The sequence below is a fragment of the Carassius auratus genome, chromosome 35, assembly GCF_003368295.1.
Source record: "Carassius auratus strain Wakin chromosome 35, ASM336829v1, whole genome shotgun sequence".
Lineage (NCBI taxonomy): Eukaryota > Metazoa > Chordata > Actinopteri > Cypriniformes > Cyprinidae > Carassius > Carassius auratus.
This window is the reverse complement of record NC_039277.1, coordinates 11,763,242-11,781,380: the sequence shown is the minus strand read 5'-3', so window position 1 is coordinate 11,781,380 and position 18,139 is coordinate 11,763,242. Positions and strand designations below refer to the sequence as shown.

General features: G+C 37.6%; 1 protein-coding gene across 3 annotated transcripts in view; it reads left to right on the top strand.

Moving 5' to 3' along the window:
- The window catches only part of LOC113054402 (UV radiation resistance-associated gene protein-like), an 87,773-nt gene that overhangs the window by 45,104 nt on the left and 24,530 nt on the right, over positions 1-18,139 (top strand). For all 3 annotated transcript variants that reach the window (XM_026219935.1, XM_026219934.1, XM_026219933.1), the window contains exon 13: positions 2,915-2,990. In XM_026219935.1, the coding sequence (XP_026075720.1) occupies positions 2,915-2,990 (76 nt within the window). The remainder of the gene's footprint in view (positions 1-2,914; positions 2,991-18,139) is intronic.

Genomic DNA, 18,139 nt, shown 5'->3' with positions numbered 1-18,139 from the left:
CTTTGTTCCTGCCTCCTGTTGCTCTGTTATAATATATTTGACTGGACAGTCCCTTGAGGAATTCCTGGTGCTCTGTGAACCAGAGTCACAGCAGTATGATCTCACACACGCTCCGGAGAGCGCTCATTAATCACTGTTAGGTGACCGTGTGTGTGCACGTCTGCATGTGTTTGTGTGTGTGCAAGTGATTTTTGGCTAGCTTACTGTGGTTGTTTAAATGGAATGGTAAAATGTGGCTTGCCAGGATGTGATTGGCAACCAAGCAATGTTTAATTCCGGAACCAAAATGCATGTTTGTAATGTTTGTAAATGTTTTGTTTTGTTTACTGATATTTTACATTATTTCTAAACATTTTTATATGTTAATAATGTTTTATAATTATATGCCAATATTAACATTATTTACAAAAGCGCCTATATTGATGCTTTATTACTTTCAATATAAAATCTTCTACCTTGTCCATGTACCTTGTTCTGCTCTTTTACACTCAACGTGACATGAATGACATGCTGAAGTGTGTGCGTGTGTGTTGAGTCCGTTGAGGGTTTTAAGTGTGCACCTGCTTCAAGATTATGCCCCCACCCCCCGGGTCTTACTGGTCAGACAGGAAGTATGTGAGAGTGTGTGTGTGTGTGTGTGTGTGTTCGAGAGACAGAATTGTTGAGACAGGAAGTCGAGGGAATTGCTGGGTCTGTCTCCACTCTTCCACGATTAAAAGCATGAGTTCCAGGTGCCACTGACAAAAAGTCCTCACGGATTACAGAGGGACTTCTGGAAGATCACTCACACCTCTGGGTTTTGGTGTCTGCTGCCCGTAAGCTAAAGTGTGTGACCCCCAGACCGGTTACAGTCCACTACCTCTCCTACTGAGACGTTTTGTGAAAATAAAAGATGAATGACTCTGCATCGCTCGTTCACAATCATGCGACTCTTATAACTGCATTCCTCAGGTATGGTCTTGAAAACACACACGCGGTGTTTTAACAAGCCCGACAGTGCTGTCAGGAGAGCTTTGTGGCTAAAGTGGTGATGTTTTTGTTGAAGGTGGTTAAGCTGAAGGCTTTTCTGTCCTCTTCTTGTTCTGTCTCTCTTTCTCACTGTTTCTCTCCCTCCCTCTTAATAACAGGGCAGTAATGTCGTACTCTGATATTAGGAGGCTGAAGTTATGTCAGGTGTTAGTGGAAGCAGCTTCGTGGAGGGTGCAGAATATTCACGAGTTGTCTTTTTGTCTGTTTGTTGAACCTTTTCTATCCTAAGTTTTCTCAGAGGGACTTTCCAACTGTGTTAAAATAATAAAATAATATAACAAATAGGGTGTTCGGTTCAGGAGGTCTGCATGTTTTTTAAACGAATCCATTGTTACAAATGAATGAAAATGAACTGCTGACACAATTGGATCATTTTGATCTTCCTCATGCATTCTGTTTATATTGTTCTTTTACACAAATTATTTTCGAAAAAATTATATAAATAGTATGCTTTTAAAAAATGTAAGATTAAAGCTTTAAAAAAGAAATTCCCCTTTGACTATCAATGATCAAATAAAATATAAACTATTAGTATTACTGTTTTTGACACTCTCCACATCTACTCTCTTTTTCCATTTTCCAATATTCTATTCTATTCTATTCTATTCTATTTATTAATTAAACCAAAACCTAAGTGTACTTACTGCGTTATCAAACTTATAATATTTCAAACTATTTTGTTCGCTTGCAAACACTTATATTTTCTTATGGAAATGTAATGTACATTCTTATTTTATTTTATTTTATTTTAACCAAAGCCTAAAACCTAAGCGTAATTTAACACTATTCAACTTTAATGTTATTATTTTGGTCACTTGCAATCACTTATATTTCACCGTGAATATAGTTCTTGTTTTTATTAATTTAATTGATTTTTTGTTATTTTACTTTTCTTCTTTTTTTATGACTTTAAATTGCAGCCTAAACCTAAGATAACTTTAATAGTATTAAACTTTCATACTACTCTTTTGGTGCATTGCAAGCACTTGCATTTCTTTTTTAGAAGTGCAAATTTAGTTCTTATTCATATTTTAGTGGCTAATGATCAATATTAATATTGATGTATTGCTTTAATATTATGAATGGATCAACTAAAGATGAGTCTGGTCATCATCACAGTCTTCCAGTGATCTCTGGAACATGTACCCGTTTGTATTGACTCTATTTTTAATAATAAAAGCTTTTTCTGAAGTCTTAAGTTCTCAGTAAATGCTCTAATGTTCACCCTTCAGAATTACAATAATAGTCCAGCATGTTCATCTGTTGTGAATCTTGACTGTTAGTTCAAAATACGTTGATTTGATATATACATTGATATTGTGTGCCGTTCGGCCATTTCTGATTCATGATTACGCTTGTGGTTTAAATGAGAACTGACCCATAGAAGCAAGCCAGAATGATGATTTTAATGGATAATAGATTGTGTTTCAGAAATGCATTTGAGAAGCAGATCAGAACCAGACCTCCAGGGCACCAGGAGGTCTCTTAACATCTGCTGAAATGTCTTGCGTCAGAAAGAGCCTGTTGCCTTGTGGAGTTTTTGAATAGTTTGGGGCATCATCATTGCCCGGTTAACTTCACAGGACATAAATACCCGTGAACACTGAAAGATTCCTGACTCTGAGCGTTGGTTTGTAAAAACAGTTATTAGTTTATTCAGTTTCCATTTGTTGGTTAGCAGTTTTTTTTTTTTTTTTTTTATCCAGATGACCTACTGTTTTTCGTTGTTTGGTGTGAGGTTGTCCAGTGCAAAGCTATGAATTGATTATGACCTCATAAAAAAATGTTCTTTGCTTTGTGTTTAATATGGGAACCATGTGTAATAGTTCAGAGGTGAGTGCTGAGACTCTTTCTCATGATGCCTCTTTGCTTCTCTTGTTTGCAGGTTCCCTCTTTACCCCAGAGGAGAGCGTTTCCAGTTTGAATACGGTGTCTATTTGCTCAACAAAAACATCGCCCAGGTAAGAATCTCAACATGGCCCACTGTACAAACAGGAGATTTACCAAGTGTGTGTATTGAATATTGAACAGAAAGGTTGGATGTTGTCAAGCGAGTCACAGACTTAATATATGGCGTATAATATCCATCCATCTATCCATTCATCAGTTTTTTTTTTTATTTGATTTATTTATTTGATATATTTATATAATGGCAAAGCTGATTTTTCTCCAGGCTTCATAGTGTCACATGATCTTTCACAATCATTCTAATAATTCAAAAAATCCTCATTTGGTGCTCTAGAAATATTATCAATGCTAAGAACTGTCACTTTACTGTCACTTTTGATCAATTTAAGGCATACTTGGCATACATTTGTTTTTAGATTTTGTTTCATTGTACTTCCCAATGTCTCATTGTTGAAAATCACATTTAAAAAAAAAAATCTGCATGTAGTTTTGTGAAGAAGTATTGGTTATCTCATTATTTATACTTCTGCAATGAGATTTTGCTCTGTACGTTTCCGCAGTTGAAGTTCTAGAATTGATGTACCATTGTAGAATCACTTGGGTTACCGTCATACAAAATGATTTTCATGAGCCGTAGCTCAAATCCAATTAAATTTTTAAGCTTTGGTCACAATTATACAATTTGAATTTAATCAGTTTGCCTGGTGAAATGCAAGACTAACTCCCCTCCATGACTCTGGGAGTGGATTCCAAGCCTCCTGCGCTCCAGCTGTAGCCCATACTTAAGGAGGAGATGAAAAATACAGAATAGATTGTAAAAAGAACCAAGGAGTTCGACTGAATCTGTCCGTCTCTGACCCACGGGAACGGCACGCAAGAACAAAAACATAGCTGTGCATGGTATGGAGTGATATGGAAGCTTAGTAAACGTATGTATCTGTCATGTTTGATCTATGCCTCCATTTGTAGTCTGACTGCAAGATGCCCTCTGCAGCTTGTTCTTCATACTACCTGTCATCCACCATTTCCATTCCATGTCCCCTTAATCAGAACGAATGTAATGCTTTGCACCTTTGCCAGAAATCTTCATTAACCTTGTCAGTGGTTCTCTGTAGAGCAAGCTAATGGAGCTTATCTCAATATGTTGACTGCATTCGAGCGTTTTTTAAGCTCATTGTTTGTGAAGCCTCTCACCCGGAGTAAAGACGATCCATATGAGCTCAGTGAACTCAACATTTTGAAGCATTTGATTCGGTTGAACCCTGCCGATTGGGCTTTTAATGTTAAACATAGCAAAACAGATGAGCTGTAACCCATTTCATGTTTGGTTCTCTGTTTCCGTTTGCACATGTGTTCCAGTTTGGGAGAGGAACTGTCCGGAGAATGCATGACGCGTTGCCCTTGAGTCATGCTACTTGTAATTTCCTCCTCTTTTAGCTTTTAGCTTCAACTTTTGATCCCAGCGGCTAGGCCCGCTGTTTGTATTCCGCTTCGTGTTTTTCCGAATTCGCTCTTTGCTAATCCAAATACGACTAAGCTGCTTCGCTGACACTTCAGTATTGTAAAATTGACCTTGGCTTTTCTTACCTAATATGATTTGCGAATAACTAGCAAGCGAAATGCTGTTTGTTTTTTTTGTTTTTGTGTTCTGTGCCTCCATCGCTCACTTTTTTTTGCATCAGTCCCTCTCGAATTTAATGTGTTCCGTTCGTTAGCCGTAGCCACGGTGGCTCTGTGTGTCCGGCTGCTGAGACTAAGCAGAGATTGGGTTTCACAGCAGTGCTCTTGTTCTGGAATGGAGGAGATTAAACGTCTATCTTTTATTAAATTGTGTGTGTTTGAAAACGATCCAAGCAGGCAGGAGGGAGAGAGAAAGGAGGGGTGTTTTAGTCGCTTTGAAGCAGTGCGCTGACTGGATGTTGTTTTTATTTAGTCCTCGTGTCATGGGAGGAAGGGAGAAGAATGTCAGGTGGCCAGCGGGGTTTCGCCCGGGCACTTTTGTCTGTGATCGATGAGTTGAGAACATAGTGATAAAGGTTTTTTTTTTTTCTGTTTTTAATTATTTTTCTTTGTCATTTGCACTTTTCTACAAGGGATGAGTCCGAATGGACAACTAGTTGCTTTTATAAAAATTTCTGCTTTAAAAGTAATGCGTTTTTAAAGTTTTTAAAAGTTTTTAGTGTGCTGACAACGTGCTGTGTTTTAGCGTGCTGTGAGACTGTTAGCACGTTTAAACTTTTTCAGAATTGTTAGCTCTTTAAATCGCTGCTGAAGCCATCAAAGCTGAGGTTTTACAACAAATTCACCACCATCAACAATACATTTTACAGCAATAAAAAAAATGGTGTGTAGTTTGATAGTTTTTGGGTTTGTTGAATATCTTTTATACTATTTAAGCATTTTAAAGATGCTGGTTCAATGAAATAGACATTTTGTGGGCCATTTTTAATGCAAGAATGCTGTGTTAAGGGTCCATTAACACTACATTTTTATTTTTAAAAACAGAAGACGTGGAAAAAAATGCAAGGGGAAAAATTTAAGTGCAATGAAATAAGGATTGAGAAATGTACAAAAAAATGTTCCTCAAAAGCTTGATGTATCATGTACTCACTGATGTATCATAAACTCTCATTAACTGGGTTTCCATAGTATTTCTGTATAATAATCTGTATAATCCCCCCAGAACTGTTAAACAACTGTGCTCCCAAACAGCAGCATCTACCTCCGAAAGCAATAACCACATTCATTGTGTTTCGTCTGCTCGTTCTGAGGTTCTATTGATTTATTATATAGGAAAATTATTATATTCAGTATCTCCTACTTTTCTTAGTACGTTTATAAGGAAGTGACGATTTTGTTCTCTTTGACTCTTTGGATGGAAACAGTGCTTGTTTGCAAATGTTTTGTGTGATATTCCAATTTTGCGCATACGTTAAATTCACAGCTTTGGATGGAAACCCAGCTGATTGATACTCTAATTATGAAAAAAATTTAAATAAATAAAAAATATGTAATGGATAGTTAAGTAAGCCCAAGTTGCTTCAGTCTACTATGTCTTGAAATATTATTAACCATATAAAAGTTATTTCTATGTTTACTTAAAAAAAAAATAAGAAGAATAATTCACAGCAAAAAGACACCCGAATCAGCTGTCCTGTCAGGTCAGTCTAATCAAGGATTATAGCACGAATGCTCTAAAATCTTTGGTTTGATGTTAGGTAAACTGTCAGCAGAAACGTAAAAAAAATAATTACAGCTCCGAGTAACTGGCAACAGCCACCACAAATTTCTCCATCATTGCAGTCTGTTCTCGAATTTTCCAAGCCACAGTAAACTAATGTCACCACAACGGAAGGTCCGCCTCTCCATTCAATTGATTGGACAATGGAAAAAAAAACTGTGAATGACGTTGGGCACTTTTCTTCTAGGAGTTTTTTTTATTTTTACTTTTTAACAGAGCGCTCCTACAAAAACACGAAACACAGCAGGCGGCTAAAACGCAAGGCGCCTGGGGCACATAAACAGCACGCAAAACACTAACAGCCAATAGAAACCAATTTTAAATAGGCACTTCTCACTGCAAAAAAACACATTCTGTCTAATCTGGACCTTAGACTAGTTGTTCCAACAACCCACAGCCAAGCCAACTGTAAAATTATTCTTAAATCACAACCTTAAGTGACTTGAATGTTGTTGAGAAGATAATGATTAAAGGTAGTTTCTGTGTGCGTAAGAGATTGGGTTTTTGTCTGTGCTTGTTGCGTTACAGAGCATGATTGCCAGAAAGGTCTTCAAACTGAGGTGAAAGCTGTAATTTTTAGGTAGTCAGGCCTGGCTAGTGTACTTCCTTTGGCTTGGACTACAGCTCAATGAGGACAAGTTAAACATTCATTTTCAATAACGAGTGTATTTAATTCATTGCCGCTGCTGAGACTTCCTTCAACTGTCACAACAACATCTGGAATGTTGTGAATTTGGCTTTTAATAGTCATTGATTGTTTTAAATTTAGTTCTTGCTGGCAGCAGAACAAAGACTCATGTGCTGCTGTTGTATAATAACTTTCATATGGATCATTCAGAATGTTGGTTTGGAGATTTGGACACAACCTTTAGGGTCAAAGTGCGTTTGGAATAGTTTCCAAGCTTTCAAAACAGAAGAACTCGTGTTTAACATGTATATGTGTGAATTTGTGTTGTCTAAATGGTTCGTCTTCCCCTAGAGGGCAGAAGTACTGAAGTGACCAGAAATCAGTGAGTCAGTTGAATGTCCTGAAGCAGAGCAGCACTCCCAGCCCAGATTAGATGCCGCATAAACAGAATGGTGAAAGAAATATTACAATTAGCACTCAGTTGCCAGGCTAACAGCTATCTTATTTGGCAAGGAGCTCAGGAGGAAGGGCCGAGCTGGGAATTAATCCTAGATTATCAGGGAATTTGGAGTGGGAATTCTGAAGGTGTAGCATTGTGCCCTGTTCTCTGGAAAGCCAGAAAACCTGGCAGTTTCAGCACTGCTGGAAGACCAGATCTAAATCTCATTTTAATCCCAATATGCATATTTTTGGCGCACTCATGATTGTACAATTTGAAAAACAGACTTTGTTTGCACTTTGGACTTGGTGAAGTATGAAGAGTCTGCCTGTGATTCCAACTAAAACACATAATAAAATTAAAACCCATTTTTATATTTAAAATAACAAATTTGTAACTTGTAATAAAAGAAATGTTAAATTAAATAAACTATAAAAACATATTTTATTCCAGCTAGTTGCTGAGGCAATATTTCTCTTTTTAACTTAGTAAAATAACTAAAACTAAAACTGAAGTTAAAAATATATCTAAAAACTATATAGACATATTTTAAAAAACAAAAATTACTAAGTATGACAAGAATACACAACCAAATTTCTTTATATTAATAAAAACTATAATGGTATCTCAGTGATATTAACATAACACTGGTTTACATTCAAGAAACCAAATGATTATATTTATTTTTCAGATAGTTTTATCTAAAACTAAAATTAATTTGTAATCATTATTTATTTATTTATTAATTTATGTGTATTTTATTTTAGTTTTTCCTGTTTATGTTAGCTTTTATTTTTATATCACTTAAATATATTTTCATATAGCTTTTTTTCCCCCATTCATGACAGTAATACTGGTTAAACACTTTTCTTTTTTCACTTCTCTGATTAGGTTACTGTGATGTTAATGTGATATCTTTTTCTAACCAAACGATTGATGTTCTTGGCTGTAAAACAAACACTTCACAGCCTGTCACACATAACTGACGTGTTAAAAAATAGTTTTTTGATGCAATGCTATGCTTTTGTCTAGAAGGGTTAATGTCACCTTTTTATTCCTTTTTTTTGTGTGCAAAAAAATCTTAGGACAAAAGATTTACCAGCGTAGATTTTGCAACAGGTTATGCAGAGAGAAAGATGATTGATTCTCTGTGAGCTGTGCTTCTAAAAACGCTACACTGACAGTTCACTCTAGAAACTATTGACACAGGTTTGATTATGTGACATTTAGTGCTTGTGCTACAAATATTCACATGCGTTTTTAAACCTAGAGGTGCTCCGATCACGATCGGCCGATCGTTAATGCGCATCTTGTCAGTAAAGCCGGTTTTCTAATCAGCGGTTAATTCCCTCAGGTGCGTGATTTCTCATAGAGCAGCTGTTACTACACAGAGCCGTTGTTAATAGAGAAGATGCGCAAATCAAGTTAATTTTCAGCGTTTATTGGCCCATCTTCTCTATTAACAACGGCTCTGTGTAGTAACAGCTGCTCTATGAGAAATCACGCACCTGAGGGAATTAACCGCTGATTAGAAAACCGGCTTTACTGACGAGATGCGCATTAACGATCGGCCGATCGTGATCGGAGCACCCCTATTTAAACCTCACGTGTACACCCTTATGTCCACAATATGTTTTGTTCCCTAAAGACATTCAGGTGCACATGAACTCTAGCTATAAAAAGGTGAGAGATTCTTGGTTGCCATTAGTGTCTTGACTGTTATCTAACATGACTTTTCTGAGATGGAAACCATATGAACTTTAGGCGAGAAAGGAGATATGCATGCCAGTACTCGCATTTTCATTCGCTGTATCACACATGTAGTAAAAAGCCACTGGTTCTTGTATGAGAAACCAACTACTAGTATTACATACCTGACTTCCTGTTTGAACGTTTTTCTTTAATGCGAGCATTAGCAAGTCCACAACAGCACTTTGTGAATGAAATTAGGTTAAGTGGCTTTATTTGTGTATATTAAGCAGAAAGTTTCCATATGTCACATTCAGCATTTACCTCCATCAGACTGTGTACTTAACCTCAGAGAGCTTTTATCTTGCTTGATTGACTTTGCTCTGTAAAAGAAAGATCAACACAGTTGACTGAGAATAAAAAGTCTTATTAGTGTTTTTATTTGTAATAGTCTGCAGAGCCAAAAGTGGCTGTAATTGAAAAAAACACCCACCTAAATCCTAACTCAGTGTACCATAGAAGGCAGCCTGGTCATCTTTACTTATTTACTCTCCCTCCTTTTAATTAAGATCAGACGAGTAAATAAAAGTGGGAGTTGACGAATGCGAGAGAGAACTCCCAAGAGAACAGCATATTTAGCTCAAACTATTCCCAAGCTATCCCAGTATCCATCTTCCCTGTCCGGCAGACTTGCCTGCGGTGAGTGAGTCAGCCCACCGTGGTGAGCTGGACCCTCCAGAAAAAGCCGCTATATTGCATACGTGCCGCCCCTCGCACAGTGAGATCCCTTCTCCTGTTGGCCCTCCATAAAAAGCCTCGTTCACAAACCAGGCTCAGTGAGTGCATCCAAACCAGCGTTATGCTGTGTTTGTTTGCGTAGCCGTGAACCCTGGTCCCCCTAGATTCACCGCCAAACCAACATCACTGGGGACAAGAGAAGTCCTGGAACTGATCAGCTCTTTAACCAGCTCTCTATCTCTCCCAAGCCAGACGGCATCCGCTTTCCATTTCAAGGAAGTTTGCTTTGGTGAACTGCAGAATGTATCTTGTTTTCTGTGGAAGTTCACTCACTGTACTGGTAATTGTCATTTTCCTATAGAGGAAATCAAAATGCGATTTTAGCAAACATGTGTTGGTTATTACTGTACTAAGTGCCACTCTGTATGCGAAGCAGGCGGTTATGTACAGTAATTGTCAGAAATGTGGTTTATATTTTAATACATTTACTGTAGGTGCCATTTTAGCTTATTGCATTGTGTTCCAGCTATGAAGAATATCACCTTTTAACCCGGTTTATTTGTCACATCTCCACCGCAGGACTGTTTTTGGCAAAGCTTAAACGGGCTAGTCTAGCAAGGGGACCACCCTATGCTCTCAGAGGTATGGGAACGAGGCCTGTGGAGCCAAATACAGAATTGATTTATGAATGAGAGAGGGATGAACGGATTAACGGATTACTGGACTCGAATAGTCTAGATGAAGAGATTACATCTCATTACATCTCATCCCTGTACTTGACGTGTGGAATTTCTGAGAAAAAGACTGATTATTTGGTTTGTCTCAACAGCTTTATGTAATAGCGGTCAGTGTAGTTGCATCGCAGTGTGGGTGCACATTTGTGCTGTTATCTTAGGAGCGATTTGTTTTCCATAAGTCATCAGGCTTAATAAGCTGAGTTTCCTTCAGGCCTGGGAAGCGTGTTACACCTCATCCATTAGGACTGTACATGCCCACCCAGTCAGTAATAAAGCATTCACCAGTTATTCTAAGATAACAGATGGCTGCTGTATTTCAAACCAAACTGAAATAACTGATATTAATGTAGCCAATGATGAATGCATCTGGCACTGGTAAAGACCTAGCTAAAGTCTTTCTTTCTTTCTTTCTTTCTTTCTTCCGTTGAACTCTTTCACTGTTAATGCAAAGGTTATTTTGTTTTGTAGAAAGACGAAAAATTTAAGCACACCATTAGACTACTATTCAAAAGTTTTGAATCATAGTCAATGACTAGATAAAGCTCTGATACTGTGCTCAGTATTTCTGCAGTGTTTTTTATGGCTGTGTCATGTCACTGGAGGAAGCCCTGTGCTCTTGTTCAGAGTCTGTTGGCGAGGGGTTTGCTCTTCTTAACTGTGATGTTCTGTGCAGGAACGCATGATTCAGATGTCCTCAGAGATCCTCAACTTTCTCCTTTCTCATAGCTTTATATATGATCCTAGTTTCTCCTGGCTGATCTCTTCACAGAACTGCTCAATTTACTACTCTTCACTCTTAAATACAACCCTCTCATACAACGTGTCTATGGAGGTTTTCCCTATTGGGAGGGGTTCCAGAAGTTAATGTTTGTCTTTTTTGTTTTATAGGATTTGAGTTTGATCCACTTCAGAAGCATAATGCGCTTCATATTTTTGAGCCTATTGGATTTTAAATGTGACTTCAGTATTTAAAAGTTTATTTTTAATTTTGTTTGATTTAATTTAATTTAATTTTGTTTGATTTTATTTCAGTAAAAACTATATCTAGACTACTTGGATTGAGATAAAGTAGTCAAAGGACTGCTACTGATGCCCCATGAAAAAATAGGTGCATGATGTATGCATGTCGCAGCTAACTTCTACATCAATGTTTTAGTTATTTTAAAGTCACTGGGCACCATTGCTAGAGCCATTACAAAGTGGGCCCTTGACTCTTAATTTAAACGTAGCAGTTGGTCTGGTTCTAAACTGTTACAGCACATGCAGTTGTGGTTGTTCGTCTGTCTGGTAACATTATGTGTTTTAGCACACACTTCTCTCTTACTTTTACTACTCCCACTAGCTTTAGCTTTGTGTGGTCTTGCTTCCCCTCATAGCTTGTTGCTGTAGCACCTACAGCAGCCTGCGGAGAAAGCTGGGAACCTCTAGGGGATCCCTTCCAGTACTCATAAAGGCTATATCACACTGCAAGAAATTACTGAGCATGTCACCACAAGAAGTTGCCCAATTCATGCCTATTAATGTAGCGCCCAACAGCCAACTGTAGCTCAAATCTGTGCTCTCTTGACTGGTTTCATTTCTAATTATGCTATCATTTACTCATTTACTTTTCTGTCAAATGCAAAAGTTTACATTTTGAAGAAATGTACTGCTCAGTTGTTTGCATAAAATTGCAGTGAATGTGAACTGAATGAAGTTAATGAATGGTACAAAAGCACATGAAAGTATAATAAAACTAGTCCATACAACTTGGCCACTAAATTTTGTCTACTGAAGCCAAATGTTTTTGGAGCAGATTGGAAAGTTAAAAAATTGGATTAACTGATTCATAAAAATAAAAAAAAGTCCATCACTCTCATAAATACACCAAGGAGAGCAAGGTCGGTAGATTTTCTTTGAACAATGACTTACATTCTGGTCTGTTTCTCACTCAAACCTATTGTATGGCTTCAGAAGGAATGGAATATAGCTCACATGTTTTATAGACCACCTGCTTTTGTATCATTTTTGAAGCTTGAAAGCCTCAGTCCCTGTTTGTTCAAAATACATGGAAATGCTTGACTAGTACTATTCTTTAAAATTACTTTTGTGCTTCAAGGTAAAAAATAATAATTTGGGTTTGGATCCACATGAGTGAGTCAACAATGACAGAACTTTCCTTTTAAAGAAAATATAAATCGGTCCTAAGACAGAAACCTGAGGCACACCATACTTTCAGCCTTTCCTTCTTTTGATCCAGCTGTACAGAAAATTCTAAATCACTTTCTCTCCCCGTTTAATGCTCATTCATCTCTTAGTGGATTCTACATTGGCTCCTGACCCTGACTTGCTGTGTGGGTCTCGCTGCGAGCTTTTGGACATACATAAAGCTCAGAAACAGCGGCCTACTCTTAATCCGGGACTTCAGCCAACCTGCTGTGATTTACGAGTGTATCTGGGGCTGTTGTTTTGTCTATCATTGTCCTCCTGGTAACCCATTCAGCGTTTTTAAGCGAGGAGAAGGGGACAGATGGAAAGAGGGAGTGTAAAAAGAGAGCAACATGGAGAGTGAAGGACCGTTAGCACTCGCCACCTTCACTTGCTCCTGGTTTTATAAGCATACCTCTGGCTAGCCTCCTATGGCTTTATGAAACACTTAAATAACTGTAATTGAATTTCCACGGTTTTAGGTCGGCTGCCAGGGGTTCGCCTCGCACCGCAAAGAGGAGAGAGAGCCACTAAATATATATGTGCCAGAAAAGGTAGTCCCCAATCTCCAGTGGCCCACTAACAATGTGGGTGTGTCTCAAGGGTACTGTATATGTTTATTTGTTTGTTTACTTCTCTATGGAAAGTCAAAACGCCCACAAACAGATGAAGGGTTTCCCTTGAGTCCTGAGTTTGACAGTGAGCCAGAAACTTGCTGAAAGCCATACTAAAAGAGCCAATTCTAGATCATCAGGTTATTTGGTATTCCATGCACTTTTTTGGAAGGTAAACTTAAATTTATGATTGTTTGGGTGAAAAATTGGACGTCCAAAGCAGCAAATATATGCTCTTGTGGAGAATACATATCATTCTTTGAGCTTCCTACACTAGCTTCCTAGACTCCAGGTTTTTCAAGAACATGTTCTTTTGAAACCATCAAGTCTACGCTTGCCAAGCCTTTAGCTTTACTGACAAGAGCTCTTTACCAAATAAAAATGAAAAATGTTCTCACAGAACCAAGAAAGAGTTGGCGGACAATCATCATCAATGACTTAATAGCCAGGCTACTGTTTCCAGCTGTTTTTAAATTTCTAGTAGTTTGCTTTGGTGTGAAGTCTCTATTGGCTCTATTTTCTCTTTTCCAATGAAGTGTTCATTTTTCTTATGATAGATAACCTCTGCGGCCCATTGTAAGATACTTTTCAAATACAGTTTTTATATTGACTGACAAATGATGTGCGGGGATAAAGAAAACGAGGCAAAAGTGGAGAAGTCGTCATGTAGTCTGCGAGGGGTTTATTAAGTTCCTGTTATTCTCCAACTGTGTTTTGAGTTGTCATCTTATCAAGACAAGTGTGGTGACGTAAAGCTGGCTGCCATTTTTCAGAGCTGTCAGTTGTCCCACTGCAGGAACAAAGAAACCATGTGACAGTTGGGGTTCTGTTGCACAGTTGAACCGAAGAATTTTACAATGAAAATCTGTTTCTTGACTCTTTAAAGTGCTATTTACCTATTCACATAACAAAATCCAGTTTATTCTCACACAGTGTTCCAGCCAAGCCAAAAACATACTACTAAGTTTACAAATTACCTTGGTAATAAAACACCTCTTGGTGGCGCTAACTTCAAATGTCTGTGCCACTGAACCAGATTTGTTATTTAGGTAGCTTATTTCAGACTTACTGAGCATGGTTCTCTTGAAACTGTTGTTCCAAAAAACACAAAAACACGCGTGGTTTTTTTTTTTTTTTTTTTTTAGTAATTGTGCTTCTCAAGTAAATGCATCTTAATTGAAGAATGTTTCGATATTTGTTCTGTAAAATATTCAAAAATGCAGACAATAGATGTCAGAAACAGTGTTTTTTTTATTTATTTGTTGCATTCTGTGTAAAGTTGAGCAAAGTACTAGCATTCATGTAGAGCATGTTTCGGCCTAAATTTCAGTGAATCATGGCTGGAATTCTACTTGAAGTAAAGTAAATTTTTTAAGTTGTCTAGATTGTCATCATGGTGGTCACAGAGCACAACCTAACAAAGGAAACGTCAATTGGTTTAGAGATTAGAAACCGCTACGTCCGGCTCTCCTCAGTCCCAGCTGCAGATTCCAGGCAAGTCTTATTTGTTCAAGACTTGTTGTTCTTCTTAATTCACACCAAAGCTTTGTGAGCTGTTTTAATGTGTCACGTTTAACTTGCTACACATCTGCTGGGTAATTCTCCCTTGATGAAGTTAAACCATCTCCCAGAAAAAACAGACAGGAGAAAAAGCTTGGTTCCATCTGGTGGAGATTTTAAAACAATGAGGAAGAGAGAAAAAAAAAAAGTGAAAGCCTGACACTGGTAGTTTTCAGGCCTGTGCCGGTCATTTCTGAAGCATCTGGGTTTTATTACTACAGATCTGCAGCTTTTCAATCTCATTGGGGCACAATGGATAGGCAGCTGTACTTTGAAGAAGATCTTTGGAAGAAATAGACAAGACCTCAGTTATAATCTACTTTAGCTTTCTTCTTCCATCATAATTTATCCTTTTATTTTTTTATTTTAACTTTTTGCACACCTGTCTCTCTTTTGTATTCACTCTGTCTCTCTCTCATCCTTCCGTTAACATTTCCACCGATTGTCATGTGTTTCCGGACACTCTCGGGGCCCATAGAGTATCACTCCATTAAGGAGGATCATCTCCACCATGCGTTCATCCTGTCAGCCTTAATTACTCGGCCTGGAAGGGGAATGGATATTTATCAAGGATTTTGAAAAGCATCAGTCATGAACTTCACCCCAAGAGCTTACAGAAAGCTGTGAATCTTAGCGAAGGGAATGAAGTGTTTGGTGATGGGGTGAGGCCTACCAGTTCCCTCTTCTCCCAGGGCCCCTGTAATGGTTTCACAGCTGACGCAAAAGAGTTAACTGGCCAGTGAAAGTGGCTGTTAAATAAACACCACTGAAGTTTAACAGTCTGGAATGGCTTAATTCGACTCTCTCCCATGCAGACACACAATCCACATGACTCCTGACACCTCAGTATCACCACTAATTGGCGTTAGATGTCACTCAGTAGTTGAAACATCCATTTCAGACAGATATACGAGTTGTTAGGCATCTTAATTGGCACAAAGACACTAATTGGCTTTAGCACCAATTACCTTGTTCCTTGTTCTAGTGTACATTAGGGATAAAGCATGCTCAAATGCTCAGCATTCAGGCCTAAAGACGCAGGGTTCCCACGGTCTTGAAAAACCTGGACATTTTAGGATGCATAAAAAGCATGCACATACTATTTGATCTGCTGTATGTCTGTTAGCAACAGTAGTTTTCTTTGAGACACCTCTTTTTACATCCTTTCTTCCTTAAAGGATTTTTTCCCATTTCAATGCTAAGCAATTACTCCTTTTCTACTATATATTTCTTGTTTTTTACTTTTCTGATATATATTAATGTTTTGATACCTAATTTTGCTGGAAACATTGTATGTTTTACATTGTGATATTCTCAAATATTCTGCAGCTTCATTGGTAACACTTTTTATTATACTGGTAAATGATAATTTATGAAATTATAATGCAAGCAATCATAATGCAAATACAAAATAGTTATTGGCGTTTGACAGTGGCTAAAATGTCTATATCAGTTCTTCCCTGGTTAAAACTCACTTAGACATGTTCATATTGTGCAGAAGTAGGATAATGTGGTGAGAGCTGAAATGTGTTAAATGACTCGAAGAATTTGTAGTCATTATGCACTGGCTCTTTCACATTCTCCTCATTAGTCTTTTCCTGCTCAGAGCTGCTGGCCAAGTCTTGTTTCCACCAATGGCCATTTACCAAATCACCATTAACGGGACATGATGTGGGATTTGGCCTGGACAAGTAGGTGTCAGAAGCGGAAAAATGTGGGACGTTATTCATAATTTAGGACTTTATAGTAGTCGACTCTGTTTTAGTTTTTGATGCTAACCATATTGACATGGTCTCTTTCGAATTGCTCTCTGAAGTTGCAGCCAGGGATGAGAATAATGGCCGACTCTGTTTCAGACGTGGAGTTGATCGGAAGTTTTAGCCCTTAATCTCAATCCTCCCTCCATTTTTTCCTCTCTGTACCTTTCTTCTAGTTTTTCAGGAAGGGGAGAATGGAAACTTTGTGTTTAGTCTCTGCCATATCTAGGTCTGCCCATGAAAATGCCCACATTTGCAGTGTTGGGGCAGGATGTAGTCAGAGCGGTAGCATTAGGAAACTGATATCGGATTGGCATTTATCTCAGTCTCTCAGGGATTAGTCTGTGTATTGGATTAGTTTTAGGCAGGTATAATTTACTTTCTATTTGATGTTAACCTGTACACGCTTTTAACTGATCTTTCACGAGTGATAATGAGCTGGACGGGCAAAAAGAGTCAATTTCGAGAACTTTGAAGAGATCCTGAGATCCTGAAATATGATACGCAGACCTAATCATAGTATTTCATTATTGCGTTTCCTAAAGTACATTTTCACATATGTATTATTTAATTTTGATAAGTACAATAGAGGTGTTTGCCATTGATCTCCATCTGAGGTATTGCACAAACAGGAATTGTGGATTCTTATCTAAAGCTCCTGCTTTGGTTCACTTATAACTGGATTTTGTTTTTGTACTTTTCGTTTCACAAAAGAAAAATACATTGTTTTATCTTTAGAGATTATGCCATACATTAGCTGGACAAATCCTGGGAGTGTTTTCGTTTTTGAAATCACAGATTCTTGACACAAAAGGCTCTGGAAGAGATAAGTCTTCAATGCTCACTGGAGTTTGCTAGAGTCTCCTAGCATCAATAGGTTTGCTTGGGTATGTATATGTGGATGGATATTCGATAGTTGTGTAGAAATGCTGAAAGGGCTGCTGTTTTCCTTGTAAAAATATTTAGTTTGATATTTGTTCCTGTTTTTGATTTTCCTTTTTTTCTTTTTTTACCTGTGACACAGAAGCTCTTGGTTGAGTGTTGTTCTTCCAGGAGGCATAATGTGGACTTTGTGCTGCGGCTGTTCTAAAGCAGACCACAGTCTCCAATGTTGGCTTATCTGACTGTTGGCTTAGTTCTGAAAAGTCTGCATATGCTTAATCTGTCCCATTACTTATAGTACTGCATATATGTTATGCAGACAGACACAGTTACAGCAGAGTGCGAAAATCTCAAAATGCATAATGCATAGTTTTTTTCCACATACAATCTTACATCCAAATCTAAAACATGCAAGAAAGAATGTTTCTTTTAATGAATTAATTATTTTTTTATATTGTGGTTGGAACTCAGACTTTTGGACCATGCTGTATCCAATCACTGACATGCCATTCATTTTAAATGCTTATATAAATCTAATAATTATTAATCTTACATCCAAACCCTAACCATATGCCTGAAAGATTTATCAGATTTTCCAGTTTTATTTTGCAAATCTAATATAATTATATTGTTTTACAAGTAATTTTATTTATATCAGATTCCATTTTTTTAGAATTTAAACATATTGACATTTTAGAAATTATTTTTGTTTTTATCAGATTTATTTTGT